This window comes from Mastomys coucha, unplaced genomic scaffold, assembly GCF_008632895.1.
Source record: "Mastomys coucha isolate ucsf_1 unplaced genomic scaffold, UCSF_Mcou_1 pScaffold21, whole genome shotgun sequence".
Taxonomy (NCBI): domain Eukaryota; kingdom Metazoa; phylum Chordata; class Mammalia; order Rodentia; family Muridae; genus Mastomys; species Mastomys coucha.
The window spans coordinates 192,148,621-192,168,206 of record NW_022196904.1 but is presented as its reverse complement, the minus strand read 5'-3'; the positions used below and the strand labels follow the sequence as shown (position 1 = coordinate 192,168,206).

The 19,586-nt window shown below is 40.5% G+C and overlaps 1 protein-coding gene across 4 annotated transcripts in view; it reads left to right on the top strand.

Moving 5' to 3' along the window:
- The first annotated feature begins 6 nt into the window (after window positions 1–6).
- Window positions 7–19,586, top strand: part of Cacul1 (CDK2 associated cullin domain 1) — a 60,865-nt gene continuing 41,285 nt past the window's right edge. For 2 of the 4 annotated variants that reach the window (XM_031390869.1, XM_031390866.1), the window contains exons 1-2: window positions 7–788; window positions 19,180–19,306. In XM_031390869.1, coding sequence (XP_031246729.1) covers window positions 401–788; window positions 19,180–19,306 — 515 coding nt within the window. In that variant the 5' untranslated portion in view covers window positions 7–400. Of the gene's footprint in view, window positions 864–19,179; window positions 19,307–19,586 lie in introns of all 4 variants that reach the window. The other 2 variants (XM_031390868.1, XM_031390865.1) reach the window with 1 other exon arrangement.

The following is a 19,586-nucleotide window of genomic DNA, read 5'->3' as shown; positions in this document are numbered from 1 at the left end:
AAGGCGCGGCTGGGTGCATTCGCGTAGAAGTGACTCACAGCTCCCTCCCCCTTTTCGCCCAGCTTTCTCCCGGCTGTCCCTCGCATCACGTGTCTTCCTGGCCGCTCCCCCTAGAGCCCTTTCCAAACGCCTGAAGAAACTGCTGTAAAATGTCGTGAGGGACGTCGCCCCTTTGCGGCTGCCTCTCAGAACCAGATCCCGGGAGTGTCCACCGCACTCAGCGGTTCCTCCGGTGGAGTCGTCCTGATCTGACGAAGGGCGAGAGCACTCGGCGCGCCACTGGATTTTCCGCCGCACCCGCCAGGGCTCCGGGCGATGTGAACTCGAGGCGGCTACTGTGCTCCCAGGCCCGGGGGCTGAGGTGGGCGGGCAGGTGCCTGGGAAGCCGCGGCCCGGCGGGATGGAGGAGAGCATGGAGGAGGAGGAAATGCTCACCTACGAGGCAATGATGGACGACCAGAATCACAACAACTGGGAGGCCGCCGCAGACAGCTTCCGGCAGCCTCCGCCGGCCCCGCCGCTGCCCCCGCCGCCGCCGCGGCCCTCGTCGTCCATGCCGGATCCAGGCCGAGAACTCCCGGGGGGACAGCTGCTGGCTGTGCACGCGGGCTCCATGGAGAGGAAGGGTCCTAAGGAAGGGCTCCCGATGGGGCCTCCGCCCTTGCCGGAGCCAAACGGAGTGATTATGATGTTGAAGAGCTGCGACGCAGCCGCCGTGGTGGCCAAGGCGGCCCCTGCCCCCACCCCCAGCTCCACTATCAACATCAACACCTCCACCTCCAAGTTCCGTGAGTCTGCCCTCCCACGATCCCCCACACCCGCCAGGCTTCTCCATCAGCTCGAGGAATCCCCCCGCCCTGAGTGTAACTCTACTTCCTTTGTTCCAGGCTTAGTTCTCTTTCCTCCTCTTAACCCTCCCACTCTGATTAGGTATCTGCGGCCGGTATCCAGCCGACCAGCCCGGGTGGGTTGACTGTTACACCTGCGCAGCTTTAGATTATGCTTCAGAAAAGATCTTTAATATCCCGATCATCTCTTAACTTTAGTAAGCTCTTTTCTAGTGCGTCTCCAAAGCAAGAGGGAAAAGTAAGAGTTTCGTTAGCGAGAGGCCTTTTTTTTGCTGCCAGAGAGCCAAGAAATGTGTTCTTGTATTCTGTACTTTAAGCAAATCAGGCATCTGAACGTTGATCTCTATCAACACTTTGTTCTCTGTGAGTTTTTGCATCCTGTCACGGAATTCTGACTTACTTCTTCTATGTAGTGGGAACTGCTACAAGTATTTTGAAGTTGCTGTATAAAATCACGTTCCAGAGAAGCGGTTCAGCAAGTGACCATAACCAGGATCCTGCCGTATGTTGAACTTTTCCTTGGTCTGCCTTAAAATTCCCTCGCAGACAGAAGATAAAAACTGACCCCAAAATGTTCACAATCAGGTAGTGTGCTTCCATAGCTAGGTAAAGAATAAGGTAGTAGTGCTTTTTAGCCCTTGGTGGTGGTGGTAGTGTAAAAAGGAACGTGGTAGCCAGGCCCTTGTTAACTGCAAATTTAAAATAACATCTTTTAATGTAATGAAATTTTATTTCTAGTTAAGTTTTATTAAGCTATAACAGTAATTGCCCCCCTAGCTGTGAATTTTTTTGTCCTGATGCAGATGTGTAGTCTCAACCTCAGAAAAAATATTTATGGGACTAGCACACGTTACTTATTTGCTTTCAAGATACTGCTTTAGGCAAAGACACTGGTGTGGGTGTAGATAGGAACATTCGTATATGGTTATTCCCTGTTAAACATACACACGACAGTAATTTACATAACACAGTTTGTATGTTGGTTAAGTTGTAAAACTAGACTTTATAGTTGCAGTGTGATTTACCTTAAATGCCGAAGGCAGTTTGGATTAATGCTTAAGTAGAATTTCTTGATGATTTAAGAAATGAACATTAAGAGCAGAAGCTCTTAATGAGCTCATCAACCAAGCTGAGAGCAAAAGAAAAGGACTTGCCAAACCAAAAGATTATTTCTTGAAAAGATTAATAAGGGGAGTTAGGAATGCAGCCAGGTTGAAAGAGTTCTTGTCTAGCAGGCAGAAAGCCCCTGGTTTGATCCTAGCAACTTATAAAACCTGACCTGGTGGCTCACAACTTCAAACCCAACACTCTGGAGGTAGAGACAGGATTATCAAGAATTTCATCTTTATTAGCTGCATATCGGTTACAGGCCAGCCTGTGATATGTGAGACCCTATCATAAAACAAAAAGGCTAGTAAGCTATGCAGACCTGTTAAAGATTGGTCAAGGAGAAAGGTTGCAAATAAATGAAAAATAAAAATAGAATATTAGATTTTAGAAAGTTATTATATGGTAATAAATTTGAAAAGGTAAATGAAATATATTATAGTTAGGGAACTATTAACTCAGAACAGTTATCAGAAGTTGTCTAAGCTTGGATGGACTAAGCTTAGACTAGGAGTAGTGTTGAAGACTTTCTCTTTCAAATATCTTGGTCCAGATACTCTTGTACACTAGCTCCATCACACTTCCATAACCTTTCTTTTTATAAATTCTGGAATATAGGGCACAGAAGCAAGACAAAACTAAAACCTCAAGTCCATTTTATGGGTTTAGTGAAATCTTGATTTAAAGCTAGGTAAGATTATAGTTGTGTTACACCTATTAGCATGGAAATGAAAATCCTGTATACTATTAGCTCATCAGATCTAACCATGTCAAAAGAATCTTGATTCACAGTTTGTCCAAGTTTTTTTCAGTATCAATATATTGTTATAATTTAGCTCAATAGGTTGGAAAAAAAATCATGACTTCATAATTTTTTTTATGCCAATCATCCAGTACCTAGTTGATACTGTGGTACTTGATACTATGATAACTCTTAGCAATTCAGAGAGAGCAAGATAAACTACTTAAAAGTCATTACCAGATACCTGTAGCTAATAGGAATAATAATGGAGAAATTTTCAATACAGTCACTATAAGGTGGTAACTACTCATGGGTGCTCCTTAACCATATTAAGAAAAGTCCTGCTGGGCAGTGGCGCACGCCTTTAATCCCAGCACTTGGGAGGCAGAGGCAGGTGGATTTCTGAGTTCCAGGCCAGCCTAGTTTACAGAGTGAGTACCAGGACAGCCAAGGCTATACAGAGAAACCCTGTCTCAAAAAAACCAAGAAAAAAAAAGTCCTTGTTGCTTGCATGGTGGCTCACATTTTTAATCCCCCCCCACCCATCATGGATCTTTTGAGTTCCAGGCCAGCCAAGGTAGACTCTGTCTCAAACAAAACAAAACAAAAGAAAACAAACAAACAAAAAAACAAAAAACTGGAAACAAACTCTTTAGAATTTGGTAATAATATAATTTGTCAAGAACCACAGAAACCAAAAGAAAAACTCAGTGTAGATGGATTGTTATGTTGAAGACCGGCATAGAAAAGATAAAATGTATACTAGTAACAATGGTACCAAAAATAGACATCTGTATAACAGTTTAACAAAATTATAGTGTCTATAAGTGAAATAACCTCAAAATACACAAGACTTAAGGACAGTGAAATTTTAATAAGGAACTAAGGAATTCGCTAAATGGTTTAAGTTTCCATGTTCTTGAATCAAATTATTATAGGAATGCACCCTTTCTCCATTTGAATCTAGAAATTCAATTTAAATACCACCAACATTATGTTTGATTTGTTTGACAAACTGTGTTGTTGACTCAAGTACTTCTGACACAGTGCTGGCTGGTCTTGTAGCCTGACAGAGGTGGACAGTAGTAGGTTCTGCTGTCTTTGTTTGCAGGTGCCTCTGCCTTTGTCAGGTGATTCCTGATCTGTCTTATGAGACATCAGATCTGCTGCTTGTTCTTGGGTTGTTTGTGCTGCTGAGTTTAAAGACATCCTTGTGAACTTTGGGCATGCATTCGCAATGTCCTCTCCCCATAGTTTGTATTTTTCTTAGTGTTTTTCTGCTGCTGCTTTTTTTTTTTTTTTTTTTTTTTTTTTTTTTTTTTTTTTTTTTTTTTTTTTGAGACAGGGTCTCTCTGTATAGCCCTGGCTGTCCTGGACCTCACTCTGTAGACCAGGCTGGCCTTGAACTCAGAAATCTGCCTGCCTCTGCCTCTCAAGTGCTGGGACTAAAGGTATGCCCCACCACCTCCCGTTCTTAGTGTTTTTCTGAAGAGTACATGTTTTTAGTTTCAATGTTAACTGATTTTTATCAGTCTTTTTCTTCTATGGCTTATGTTTTTTTGTGTCCTGAGAAATACTTGTGTAACTCAAAGTCAAAAATTTTCTTGTAAAAGTATCATTTTACTTGTCTGGTGTAATTGTCTTCTTGGATGCCTATGCTCACCCTTTTTAGTTCTTTCTGAGGTGGTTCATCTCAGCTGTTCTGACTCAAACTCTTCAAGCTAACTGACTCACTCTAGCTTCTTTCAGCTTCTCACTGAATTACTCTGCTTGACTTCAAAATGATATTTTAATATTCTGGGTCCTCATTCTCTGGGCTTCACCTGCCTCTGCTGACCTGCACTCAACTCCACTGGACTGAACTTAACTGACTGAACAGAACTGATTGACTAGAACTAGAGACCCAAATGCCTCTGTTTTCCCTAGTACTGGGGTTAAAGGTGTGTATTATCATACCTGGAACCTAAGTATGGTTTTGTTTGTTTGTTTTTTTCTTTGGTTTTTCGAGACAGGGCTTCTTTGTATAGCTCTGGCTGTCCTGGTACTCACTCTGCAGACCAGGCTGGCCTCGAACTCAGAAATCCACCTGCCTCTGCCTCCCAAGTGCTGGGATTAAAGGCGTGTGCCACCACCGCCCGGCTGTTTGTTTGTTTTTATAGAAGAAACTCGCTCTATTCCAGGCTAGCCTTGAACTGAGAGTAGACCCCTGTCTCCCGGTATTAAAGGCCTGCCTGTATTCCAGTCAGATAGACCTAGAAGGTCTTTAGATGTGATCCCTTGCCAGAGCAGCTATGTTGCTGGATTAAAATTCTTCTACATTTTCACCTAGAAATGTTGTGAGTTTAGCTTCTAACCTGTGGCCAGAATTATGAGCTTAATGTGTGTGTAGTGTGAGAGGGACATTCTTTTCCTCATACATGTCCAGTTGTGTCAGCAATATTTGGTTTAAAACTACTCTTGCTATTTTGGCAGTTTTGTAAGAAAGTAACTGACTATATGTGTATAGATTTCAATTCTGTTCACAAACCCTTTTATATGGTGTATCATGTTCAGGATTGTTATGTCCTGGACTGGGTGTTTTATGATGGCATGTCTGTCTATCCTTGGTAGTGTCCAGTGTCTTTAGATTTCCAGGTTCATTGTGTGATGTCTTTTCCAGCCCTTCTGTTTTTAATCTAAACTGCATTTGTTGTGCATAAAATGTGGTTGGATCTTCCCTTTTTAAAAATTTACTTATGGCAGCCTCCATCCTTCCTTCCTTCCATTTTCCCTCCTCTATTCCTCTCCCTCCCCTCTCTCTTTTTCCTTTCTTTTCTTTCCTTCTGGTTTTGAGACCAGGATTCTCTTTGTAGCCCTGGCTGTCCTGGAACTCCTAGACCTTGAACTCAAAAAGAGATCCACCTGCCTTTGCCTTCAAGATTAAAGGAATAGCCACCATGTCCAGCCCCCAGACTCTTCTTTCAAAAACCCAGTTGAAGACTTTTTTTTTTTAAAGATTTATTTATTTATTATATGTAAGTAAATTGTAGCTGTCTTCAGACACCCCAGAAGAAGGGGTCAGATCTCATTGCGGATGGTTGTGAGCCACCATGTGGTTGCTGGGATTTGAACTCACGACCTTCAGAAGAGCAGTCAGCACTCTTAACCACTGAGCCATCTCTCCAGCCCCAGTTGAAGACTTTTTACACTTACTGTAAGGTTGAAGTCCATTATCTATTTTCTTTCTCTTAGTATTTTTATCTCTTGATAATATGTGTGTGTGTGTGTGTGTATATATACACACACACACATTTTTTTTTTTCCCTGAGGCCCTAGCTAGCCTTAAACTGACCTTAAATTCCAGTCCCAGGGAGGGAGTCCTTGGCCATACCCATATATTGTGTGTATTTTAAGTGTTTTGCCCACTTTTGATAAAATACAACTTCAGTTTGGCTTATCACCATCTGTTTTGCTCCTTAGTGGTCACCCAAAACTTAGTGGTTTTGTAGTGTGGAAATTTAAGTAAAGTATGGCCTTTGCTAGACTCCCTCACATAGAGTGTGAAAATCTGTAGTTCTTCATCTCCCTTTCTTTCATTCTATTTGTGTGCTACTGCTGTATATAGCTGTCAAACACTTAGGTGTCCCATGACCCAGATGACTATTGTTTAATGGTAGCCATTTAATATTTTTTATTTTTTTATTTTTATTTTTATTTTTATTTTTTTTTGGTTTTTCGAGACAGGGTTTCTCTGTGTAGCCCTGGCTGTCCTGGAACTCACTCTGTAGACCAGGCTGGCCTCAAACTCAGAAATCCGCCTGCCTCTGCCTCCCAAATGCTGGAATTAAAGGCGTGTGCCACCACCGCCCGACCATTTAATATTTTTTAAAGTGAAAACTACACAACTTATTGGCCATCTTAGAGTGAACAGTTGCCAGGCATTTAGTACGTTGTGTGGTACAGTCACTGCTTTGTCTAGTTCCATGCTGTTATTATCACTTCCAAATAAATGTTTATACCCATCATGCAAGCAGTCCCCACTCCTGACATCTCCCAATCTGCTGTTGTTATCTTTTCTAGAATCATGAGATTTACTTTTTAGAGAATCAAAACCTAGTGTTTTTTTTTTTTTTAATATGAATGGCCTCTATAGGTTCTTATATTTGAATGATTAATAATCAGGAAGTGGCACTATTGGAGGATTAGTATTAGGAGGTGCGGCCTTGTTGGAGTAGGTATGGCCTTGTTAGACAAAATGTGTCATTGGCCAAAGCCCATACCAGGCACAGTCTCTGTCTCTGCCTGTGGGTTAGGATGTAGTGCTCAACTAATTCTCTAGCCTGTCACCATGCCTCTTACGCCTCTAGCAAGCCCTCAGTTAAATGCTTTCCTTTATTAGAGTTGCTGTGGTCCTGGTGTCACTTTACATCAATAAGAATGACAAAGACAGCTGGGAAAGAAATCTTTCATTATCCTTTCTGTTTATTATTATTATCCTTTGTGTTACTGTTCTTTCCTTTAGTTTTTGACTTCCATAAAAATTTTAGCTATTTATTTTGTTTTATTTTCTAAGACACTGTTTCTATTTGTAGCCCAGGTCATCCTGGAACTCATTCAGTAGATCATACTGGCCTCACTCTCCACCTGCCTCTGCCTCCTGAGTGCTGGGTGACCCTCGTGTGCCACCACTGCCCAGCATGTAATATTTCTTCTCTCCCCCCCCCTATTTATTTATTTATCCACTTTATATCCCCATTGCAGCCCCCCCTCTCCTCCCAGTCCCTCCCTCACACTACTCCTCCACCCTTCTCTTCACTTCTGAGAAGGGGGAGGTTCATCCCTTGGAACCAATGCATCCTGGCACCTCAGGTCATTAAGGACTAGGTACATCCTCTCCCTCTGAGGCCAGACAAGACAGCCCAGTTAGGGGAGCACAGTCCATAGGCAGGCAACAGAGTCAGGGTAAGCCCCTGCTCCAGTTGTTGAGGGACTCAAATGAAGACCAAGCTGTACATCTATGTATGTGGGAGAAGGGTTGGTAGCAGTTAGGTCTAGCCCTTGAATGCTCTTTGTTTGGTGATTGAGTCTCTGGGGGCCCCCCAAGAGTACACATTAGACTCTGTTGGTCTTTTTGTGGAATCCCTGTCCCTTTTGTGTTCCTCAGTCCTTCCCCCAACTGTTCCACAAGACTTTCTAGGCTGAGTCTGGGTCTCTGTGTTTATTTCTGTCATCTGAGTGGAGCCTCTCAGAGGTGAGTTATGCTAGGCTCCTGTTTGTGAATCCAGGCTGACGATATAAACATAGCTTGAGGCTCTAAGGAAGGCAGGCTAGCAGTGTCTCTCTAGATCTTCTGAGTGTAGCTCGGCATATTTCCCTCCAAATTGACAGGGATTGCTTTGGTTCTGTTGTCCTTGACTTAGTCAGCTTTTGCTTGTCTGTTGGAAGTTTTTATTTTCCATGAATATGTTTTACTGAATTCTAAATGTATAGAATATAGAATTCTATATGTATAGGACCCTTTCCCATTAGCATTTCAAAAAATGTCTTTCTATTGTCTGTTGACCTTTACTGTTAACTTAAAAATCAATTTCTATTAATTCTCTGAGAATATCATACATACATAGAAGGTATTTTATTTGTTTATTTTTTTAAAACTTTTTTCTTTTTTAAAGATTTATTTATTTATTTATTTATATAAGTACTCTGTAGCTGTCTTCAGACACACTAGAAGAGGGCATCAGATCTCATTACAGATGGTTGTGAGCCACCATGTGGTTGCTGGGATTTGAACTCAGGACCTCTGGAAGAGCAATCAGTGCTCTTAACTGCTGAGCCATCTCTCCAGCCCAATTTATTTATTCTTACAGGATCTTTTGGCTCTAGCTGTCTTTGTAACTGAGGATGACTGAATTTCTCACACTCCCGGGAAGACTGGGATTGTGCCTAGTTTATGCCTGCTGATTATCTAACCCAAGGCATTTTGAATTACTCTAGGAACTGAGCTACGTCTCTGGCCCTGCTTTTTAAGTGTCAGCAATTTAACTGTGATGTCCCCTGAGGTCCAGTTTTTCTGTGTTTATCCTCCTTGGTTTTCCTGAATTTAGAATTTGTCAGATTATCTCCCCTACGCCCACCTCCATTTCCACTTGGCAGAGTACTTCTGCTTTATGAATAGTGAAGCACTGTTCATTTGTTTGCTCTTTGAACAAAAATAGTTCTTTAAAAACTGCGGGTTCCTGTGCATGTGCTTCTGTGCACACGTGTGTGCATGTTTTCGAGGATGAAGACTGTAGTTTACTGCTCTCCTGTCTTCATGTGAGTTCTATATACTGAATTTAGGGTTTCAGGCTTTACTATCTGGTCAGCCCACTTATTTTATTGCTGTGTGTGCATGCTCCCTGTAATCTGTTGATACAGAGTTACTGGGGATTGACTGTAGTGCAGGTTGATATCCAGACTAGGTGTACAAATCCTCAGTGGTGTGGTGTACAGAGAGTTTTTTGTAAGCTTACTACTACTTTTTTTTTTTTAAAGATTTATTTATTATTATACATAAGTACACTGTAGCTGTCTTCAGACGCACCAGAAGAGGGTGTCAGATCTCATTACGGGTGGTTGTGAGCCCTATGTGGTTGCTAGGATTCAAACTCAGGACCTCTGGAAGAGCAGTCAGTGCTCTTACTTGCTGAGCCATCTCGCCAGCCTAGTAAGCTTACTTCTAAGGACTTATCTGCAGTTAACTCCCTTGGTGTTTGTCACCCTCAAGATCCGTTTCCACATGTATTAAGTCTCAGGTGTTTTTATGGAATGTTACTAACCTTTCTTTCATTACTTGGAACTTCCTTTTCTGTGAAGTCTTATTCTAGCTTGCGGTCTTGAAACAGCTTGGGCTCTCAGATTGATCAGCTTTTGCCATGTTGGCTTCATTCTAGGGCTCAGGGTTCTGCTATATCACAGGTATTGTACTTTTTTTCCTTAATAGGTATGTTTAGGTGTTGCATTAAATATGGTAATTCTGTAATCTTAAGTATTCCATTTATTTATTCATTCATTTATTTATCTTCAGCACATTAGCCAAATAGTTAAGAGGTCCTTTGGGTTTTGCAGAGGTCTTTCGTGCATTGATCCAAATGAGCTGCACATACATGAAAGTATGTGTAGAGGCTAGAGGATAACCTTGGCATCATTGATCAGTGGAGACTTAGTAACCCATAGCACTAATAATTCTTGCCCCTATGTGAGCAGGCAATTCATAATATTTAAAATTTAACCTAATGAAATTGCTATTTTTCTAGTTTTTAGTTAACTTTTGAATTGATTGGAAGTATTAGCTTTTACTAAATCTTTTGGTTATCGGGGCCTATCCTCCAGTTTGCAGAGTGGTTGGTGAACTCAGCATGTAGTGGTGTTTGGCATCTTAGTACTTTCTAGCTTAGTAGCTTTGTTTGGCAAGCATCACCATGAATATGATCCATTAGCTGAACTTCAGAATCTTACTGAGGCTCTTTCATTTTGCTTCTTCTTATTTTTAAAAACTGATGTCACATGAAATGTCACTGATAAAGAGAAAACCACTTTTGTATATAGAGCGTAATTTCAAATCTCTGAAGAAAACAGAGTTTACTTCTTTTGTAAACCAGCTGAACTGTAAGCTGTGCATATTGCACTGTTGGTTTTTAGACACTTTGTGACATTCACTGACCTTGACCCTTTGCAGTGTGTCTCAGTACCAGAAACTGGTCTTGTGTCTCTTTCTGTTTTAGCTGACATTTGGCTGTTAGCCTCTGTAGATCTACTAATACGTAGTTACAGATGTGCTAATTAGACATTTGAATGGTATTTTATTCAGTGTTTATTGTATGGCAAAGTAGTGTTTCAGCTTTTGATAATGATGTGGAATGAGAGACAATGTGAGATAATGAACAGACAGATGCTGGTATGTTATGACTAGATGTTAAGAGTTGTATAGCACCGAATTGATAGCATAGAGGGGAAACAGAATTCTTATGAGATGTTTGCCAGAAGAGTGGAGAAATGGGGAGTATTTAGATTTGGATGTCCTTGCCGAGGGAGCAACCTGTGCCCCAGGGTTTTTTGGGGTATAGAGGGTGTAAGGAAGGAATGGCACAAGTCACATCCAAATAGATAGAAATGGTTGATAAGAATGGGAACCACCCCACTAAGTGTTAAGGGAATAAGCACCCTTGTTGTGTTTTAGTGTGAGTGGAGGAGGTAGAGACAATGATTGAGGTGGTAATGATTGTAGACAAGAAATAGAGCCTGTATGAACAATTAAAACTTTGGAGAAGGGGCTTTCAGATTTTTAGAGGTTTTTAGGGGGGTCCACAGAATTTTCAATATTGATGGTTGGAACTCTGAAAGTCTTCAAAACATCAGTTTCATTAAATATTTTTGCTGCTATTAAAAATAATACAAGTTTTTAGAGTAGTAGAGATAGCTTAGTGGTTTAGAGCACTTGCTGCTCTTGTAGAAGACCTGAGTTCAGTTCTTAGCCACCTACATTGGATGGCTCACCACCACTTGTGACTACAGTTCCAGAGGATCTGACATCCTTCTTTTTGGTCTCTGGGCATTTGCATGAATGAATCATACATAAACACATGCAGGCATACACAAATATATAGAATATATTTTAAAAATACAGTTTTGTGAGCTGGAGACATGGCTCAGCGGTTAAGAGCACTGACTGCTGTTCTGGAGGTCCTCAACCTCCCAGCAACCATATGGTGGCTCACAACCATCTATAATGGATTCTGATACCCTCTTTTGGTGTGTCTGAAAACAGCTACGGTGTGCTCATAAATAAAATAAATAAAATCTTTAAAAAAAAAAATACAGTTTTGTACTGGAAACATGCAGTTGAATGGGAAGACAGAATCAGATCTGGAGCAGTACTTTCCCTGTTCTAGAGTCTTCCCAGGAGTCAGTTACTTGATGGAATCAGCACCTCTTGTGGTATTTACCCACAGGTCATGGCACTTTGTTGTTGTCGCTTAGTTTCTCACTGGACACACTTGACTTACCATGATTAAAGTATTTTAATAATTAATTTTTGGTTTAATAAAAAACTATTTGCTGATAGTCACTGAAGGGCCAAAATGTACTTATATCCCACTCTCTTTGATCTAGAATTTGGCATATTTTTGTTGAACCTACTCTTATTTTTTAAGGCAGAGTCTCACTATAGCCTGGCTGGCCTGGAACTTACTAAGATCTGCTTGTCCTTGCCTTTCAAGAGCTGGAATTAAGAGCGTGTGCTAACATGGGTGGCCCGAGCATACTCTTATATAACTTCAACAGCTTCATCTGATTCAACATCTACGACTTGGTCTTTGCTTTTCCTTTTGGCTCCTTTGAGCTGAGGTATCCTTGTATTTAGCAGTTTCCTAAGTAGATGTAATGACTGCATTTACTCTCTGCCTTTTCCTCTCCCCTTCCCACTCCTCTTTGTGTGTGTGTGTGTGTGTGTGTGTGTGTGTGTGTGTGTGTGTGTGTAGATCAAACCTAGGACCTGTATGTACTAGGCAAGGGCCTGCTGCTCAGCTATACCCTCAGCCTCTATGGGTTGCATCTGCATTTTTTGTTGTACATTCCTCTGTGGGTATACATGCATGTCAGAAGCCTTCTAGTAGGTCCCTGATAAAGTGTTAGATTTTGCCTGGCTGAAAGATGCTGCATAGGGTCTCACTATGTAGCTCTGGCCATCCTGGAACTCACTATGTAGACCACACTGGCCTTAAACTCATAGAAATTCTCTTGCCTCTGCTTCCCAAATACTAGGATTAAAGACATGTGCCACAGGGTTAAATTTGCCCTGGAACTTTTAAAATGTAGCATTCTTGACTTTAAGCTTACTATCTACAATGAATGGCATCAGATGCTACTTTTTCTTGAGGAAGCTTCTGGGATAATTTCTTATGTTGACATATCTGTCTCCTTTTACATTTCTCCTTTTTCCTCATTCTCTTGAATTATTGGTAGACTTGTGGAATTTCCCATTCATTTTTCTGATAATTATCTAGATTCTGGTGTCTTCTATTTCTCTAAACGATCTGGGATAGTTCATCCTTCTCTTAGGTTTTAGCTGTATTTTTAATTTTTTTAAACCCCTGGAATTTTTTATCATGACAGTTTTTTTTTTTTTAAGATTTATTTATTATTATGTGTGTGTACACTGTAGCTGTCTTCACCAGAAGAGGGCGTCAGATCTCATTACAAGTAATTGTGAGCAACTGTGTGGTTGCTGGGATTTGAACTCAGGACCTTTGGAAGAATAGTCAGTGCTCTTACCCACTGAGCCATTTCACCAGCTTGTCATGTCAGTTTTTAAATTGCATCTTTTTAAAATTACACTTGCTATCATGTTAGCATGCTCCTGTATACCACAGAGAACATGTGGAGGTCAGAGGACAGTTTGCAGGAGTTGGTTTTCTCCTTCCACCACTTTGGTTCCAAGATTGAACTCAGGTTCTCAGGCTTACTGGTAAGCATTTTGAGCCTTTTGCCAGCTCTATTTATATAATTTTGAGAATAGTAATTACAGGTATTTTTTAAAAAAGATTTTTAAAAAAGATTTAAAGGGGGAACCAAATACCCACAGAAGGAGTTGTAGAAATTAACTATGGAGTAGAGACTAAAGGAAGGACAAGCCAGCCTAAATATAGCTATCTCCTGAGAGGCTCTGACAGTACCTGACTAATACAGATGTAGAGGCTCACAGCCATCCATCGAACTGAGTGCAGGGTCCCCAGTGAAGGAGTTAGAGAAAGGACCAATGGAGCTGAGGGGTTTGCAGCACCTTAGGACGGACAACAATATGAACTAACTAGTACCCTCAGAGCTCCCAGGGTCTCAACCACCAACCAAGGACTGCACATGGTGGGTCTGATTGTTCTGGCAGCATGTGTATAGTAGAGGATTGCAAATTCAATCAATAGATGGAGAGGACTCGGCCCTGTGAAGGTTCTGTGCCCCAGTGTAGGGGAATGCCAGGGCCAATAAGTGGGAGAGGGTGGGGTGGCAGGCATGTGGAGGGGGGAGGCAACAGGGGTTTGTTTTTGTTTGTTTCTTTGTTTTTTGGAGGGGAAACTGGGAAAGGAGAAATTTACATGTAAATAAAATATCTAATAAAAAAAAGGTTTCTATCCTTTGAATTATCTTTGCTTTTAGCTTGTCATTTTTTGTTTTGTTCTTCATGACTGATCATCCCTCACCATCTATTCTTTCTTAAATAGAGACTGTTTGGTAGAGCACTTTGCCAAGTTGTTAGTGCTGTGCTTCATTTTACACTGATCAGATGCAGAGTTGCAGAGTTGCTGATGAACTGCCAAGTACTAGTATATGAGTGTCTTTCTTTGGGGGTTTTCAGTTTCTAAGAAAAGAATCTTCATTCTGAGACAAAGAAGGGGTGGGTAAGTGGAGTAGGAAGTGTAGTGTATTTCTGTTGGTTGATAGCCCTCAGAAGTATAGGGTTAGGTTTGATAGTGAGCAGTTTCCACCTCTGCATAGTCTACCAGCTCTGGGCTTCACATGCACCTGCCAGCCCTCATTGTCTAGGTCTTTCAGAACTCTTTTCTAGCTTTTTACTGTTTAGTTTGCAGTTCTACTTCCAGCTGTGTGGAAGTAACCCATAGTTCCTGGCTTCTGATCTTGAATGTTTGGCTCCTGCTTTGTTACATCTTCAGAGCGCATATATTTTAGGATTCAGTGCCAAAGGGTGATCAACCTGTTGAAATGTTAAGAGACAATAAAGAATTTTAAAGTGATGATATACTTGTAATTAGTGTAGTTGAGAACAAATTTCCTTTTTTAAATACTTTCACTTTGAGAGTTTGGATTAGATGGAGTTGATACCATAATAGATGTCATGATAGTCCTGACCATTTCATAAATGTACTGTCATGATGGATTTTTGTTCATACCGGTGTCTCAAGTTCAAATGTGATGGTAGAATTATAGAGCAGTATTTGTCGTTCAGTCCCTTGTAGAAATTTCCATCTTATGCAGTACCCACGGCATTAATTGCGTGTTCTATTGAAGGCATTCTACTATCCTAGTCTATTCCTCATGAAGAAATGGGTTCTAAGCAGTAGAACACTAATGGTGTAATTATCTTAAAGCTTTACAACCTTTCACTGTCTGGAAAAATGCACTTCATTTGAAGCAAAAATGTATGTTAATAGTGATAGCTAGTTGATTTGCTTCAGCCTTACCTAGACTATAGCATATCTTTTCGGGCAGGTTAATAGCATTGAACTCCTAATGAACATGTTTGATGAGGATCTGAATAAAAACAGGATGCCAGTGTTACCTGGTGATATGTTTATGTGAATATAACTCTAGAACCTACAGGAAGAGTGACTTAATAGTATCTACAATAGACATTTTAAGTTCTCTAGTCTCTCCAAACCCCAGAACTTATAAATCTCCCAATACCCAAAGCCTTTTCATAGAATTTGACCAAATAGAAAGAAATGTAACTTTACTAGGTTTCAGATACCTGCTCCCTTCTTTTGGGAAACAAAAACATTACTAAGTAGGTGGTAAAGAGCTGGATTTTTCTCTCCTCGGGCTATTTGCAATGGGGAATTTGTGTTTTTAAATTGTTCTCCCAGTAACAACTGTTTCACTGTTCTGTGTTCTTTTGCTTTTGTCTTTGTTTTGAGATGATCCTCATACCTTTATTTCTGGAGTGCTGAGGTTGCAGGAATGCACTTCCACATCCAGTTTATGCTTTCTGTGGTGCTGGGGAATCAACGTAGAGCTTTGTGCTTGCTAGGCAAGTTCTCTACCAACTAAGTTACACCCTAGCTAAGTTATTTTCCTTTTCAGCTAGAGATTTTAAATACTTCATTTGTTTATTAAAATATATTATCTTGCTTTTGTCCTGACCATTTGTTCCCCTTATACTCAAGGACTTCTTCCCATTCTGAAAGTTTTATTATTGGCCTTTAGCTTTTTGCTTTAAATAGTTCAGTCAACCTCTTTTGATGGAGGGAGCAGAATGTTCTGCCTGATGTAATGTTTTGAACAATGGTGAAAGACTGGCTTGATATACCAAGGTGAGCATGTGGTGATAAGTGATGATTTTCTTTTAGAAAATATTCACTTTCTCCATTCCACCTGACACCTAGTTATTAGTTACAGTTAATTTAAAAAGCTGTATTTCAGATGTAATTTAGCTTAGCTTATTTTAAAATTACCACTACTGAGTTGAGAGTCAGCACTATTTAAGGTAGCTTCCTTGGTGGGGAATAGTGGTACCAAGTGGAACTTTGAGTTTGCCTGAAAGCACTTCTTTGCTGCTCTTTTAATATTGTCTTTGATGTATTTATTTATATATTTAATTGACCATAGTGTAAGATGACAACTTATTAGCAATCCAGAGAAGAAAGTAGGTGTGACCTTCCCTGGCTACACTGAACTATTTATGATGTGGGCCAGTGGTTCTCAAGCTTGAGTAGTCTTCAGAGTTGCATTGTTTCTCCAGTAAGTACTTAATTTTGTCTAAGGTAATTCACTTCACAGACTTTATGACCACTAATCAGCAATTCCGAGTTGGGACTCTATGGTGCTTGTGTCAAATCCTCCCTAGGATTTGGGATTGTTTATAGCCCTACCTGCCCTGGAACTTGCTCTGTAGATCAGGCTGGCCTCAAACTCAGGTCCACCTCCTGATATTAAAGGTGTGAGCCATCACAGCTGTCTAGCTTGTATCATTTTAATAAGGTATTTGGTTAATGAAAGTGCCAGCTATGACTCTGATAGTTTTCTAGCTTTTAGCAGCTATATAGTATCTCTCAAGCCCCAGGTTTCAGCTATATGTGTTTTTTAGACTTAGTTTCATTTTATTGCAGTAATGGTAGGTTTAACTATCTTTGCAGAGTCAGCTTGTTTTGAGTTTGCTGTTCCCACATGTATTTTGAGCCTCACCTTTGTGGCAGTTGTTTTGAGAAGACACAAGTTTTATTTTTAATTGGAATGTCTCTTTGTGAACTCAACACTTTCTGGTTCACTTGCTTTTCATTCTTTTTTCCATCATGCATTCCAGGTTGACCTTGCACTTATTGTGTAATTCAGCCATCTTCCATCCTCAGCATTCCAAGCACTAGGATTGCAGGTGTGCACCATATGCCATTGAGTTCTCAGCCACTGAGCTTAAGTTTCCCAAATAGAAATGTGAATTGCTTTCCCCCTTCTGCCCCCCAACATTAGGAAGAGTCAAACCCAGGGTTTCATGCTAGGCAAATGCTCTACAATTGAACTATATATATATGTCCTCAGCCCTGTTTTAGCTTTATGTTGTCAGAACTTCTGTGCTCATTTTATTCACTGTCAGCTCTGTGATTCATTTGTCAGTTATACTTATCACATTTCCATTTCATCTTTACCTCTATAGCCTACATCTTTGATTCATTGTATAGCCTACAGTTCTGTTGGTCCTGACACAGAGTGGTGTATTGTTACTTCAGTTTCATACAATGAATCTCATTGCCCTAAAGATCTCCCTGTTAACCCTTTGACCTGGCAATCACTGGATATGTTTTTATCCTTAAAGTTTTACCTATGTTAATATTATAGATATCTTATAGATATGGAGAGGAAACTTTTGGATCTGTTTCTTTCATTTAGCACCCCTTCCCCTACCATGATTGATATCAGGATCCAGGGCTTCTCATATACTAGGCAAGTATTCTACTGAGCTACATCTCCAGCTCTAGCAAAATGTACTTAAGATTATGCTATACCGAAGTTGAACATGTTGGCACAAAGCTGTAGTCACAGCATTTGGGAGGTAGAGGCAGGAGTTGAAGGTCTTCCTTGGCAATATAAATATTTTAAGGGCTACACAAGACCTTGTCTTAATAAAAGAAAAAAATTCTTCCATGTCTCATGAGTCAATAAAAGTCATTCTTTTTTTTTGTTTGTTTGTTTGTTTGGTTTTTCGAGACAGGGTTTCTCTGTGTAGCCCTGGCTGTCCTGGAACTCACTCTTTAGAACCAGGCTAGCCTCGAACTCAGAAATCCACCTGCCTCTGCCTCCCAAGTGCTAGGATTAAAGGCGTGCGCCACCACCGCCTGGCAAAAGTCATTCTTTAAGTGCTCTCTAACATACATTTTATAGCACTAAAAGTGAATTGATTTAGAGAAAATTGAATAATGATAGTACTGATATATATATAATGTGTATGTATGTATGTATATCTTGACCCTTAATGGCTAAGGTTAGATGTTAGGGGTGTAATACTCAGGTTTCCCTTGACCTGGCCTTTCTATGTGTAATTAGCCATATATTCTGGAGGAAGCCATTAAACTTCCCTTCTTCAGAGCTTTTTTTGTAAAATGAGCAGTAAGATACCTGATCTGGAAGTTACTACCTCTTATCTCCCTAGGTATTTAGGGATCCCTTTAACATTAGCATCTTGTTGTAAAACACCTATCACCCTGGACTTAGGAACACCTTGCTGAGACTTTGGAAGGACCCCTAGTAACGGTCTGAATCTGTCCTTTGGAATGACATGAGCCTTCAGTGCAAGGTTTCTAGGCCATTTCTTTTTCCTTGGGCTTGTTAAGTTCCAGGTACTTAGAACCCAGGTTAGTATGTCTGAGTGACACTGGTGATACTGTAAATCTCAGCATATTTTGTGGAAGCCTCTTTTGGGACTACAACATTATTTAAATCTCAAGCCCTGTAGTCCAGTCATTAGATAGATTTTTCCCAGGGTTGTCTATAAAGATTAATTATGGAAGGCCTCAGTTCCTGGAATCTTTTTGTGGTTTATTAATAACTCATTATGGCACATAGTTGTGATAATAATGTACTGAAGGTCAGGGTATATTCGAGAGTGCTTTACTGATGGTAGAAGCTTAAAGCAAACTGGGAAAGCAACCAGTGGCTGCTTAATATTACCGACCAGATTCTTTGTGCTTTGTGCTTTCGTTTTCTCTTCAGCTCATTCTGTCTCATCTCCTCTTTCTTCCCTTCCTCCCTCTCCTATTTTGAGACAGTGTTACTGAATTTTCTCAGAGCTCACTGGGTAGATCAGAATGTCCTAGAACTCAGAGGCTGCCTCTGTCTCCTAATTCTCATTCATTCTCATATCCGTTCATATTCTCATTCATATTCATTCTCCCTCTCCCTCTCCCTCTCCCTCTCCCTCTCCCTCTCCCTCTCCCTCTCCCTCTCCCTCTCCCTCCCTCTCTCTCTCTCTCTGGCTTTTCAAGACAGTTTCTCCAAGTAGCCCTGGCTGTGGCTGTCCTGGAACTTTCTCTGTAAACCAGGCTGTTTTCAAACTCACTGCCTGACACCCAAGTGCTGGGATCAAAAATGTGTGCCACCACTGTTGGGCTATATTTCTCTCATTTTAAAAATTGAAATGGGTTGGGTAAATAATGGAAGGAAAGATTTTGAATTAGTAAACAGTTGCTATGATTTATATTTCCATGTGGCACATAGTAATGTTTATTTCACTTTTACTTGTAGTAATGAATGTTATAACAATTGAAGATTATAAGAGCACATACTGGCCAAAATTAGATGGTGCCATAGATCAACTTTTAACCCAGAGTCCTGGTGACTATATACCTATATCCTATGAACAGATTTACAGGTAAGTCACCATTTAATTTTCCTGAGTTTGGATGGGATTTGATTGCTGACAACATGAATGTGATATATAAAGAATGTAAAATGAAGTTGGATGTATATATTCTCCATACCACTGTATTGGAGGTTTGGTTCAGAAGTGGTTTTCAAATCAAGATACTCTTAATTTCTGCCTCTGCTTGTTTGCCTGCCTTTGTCATAGAGTAAAAAATCCTCTGAGGCCAGTAAAAAACTAGTGGAGTATCTGCTATAAAAATACATTTTTTTTTTTTTTTTTTTTTTTT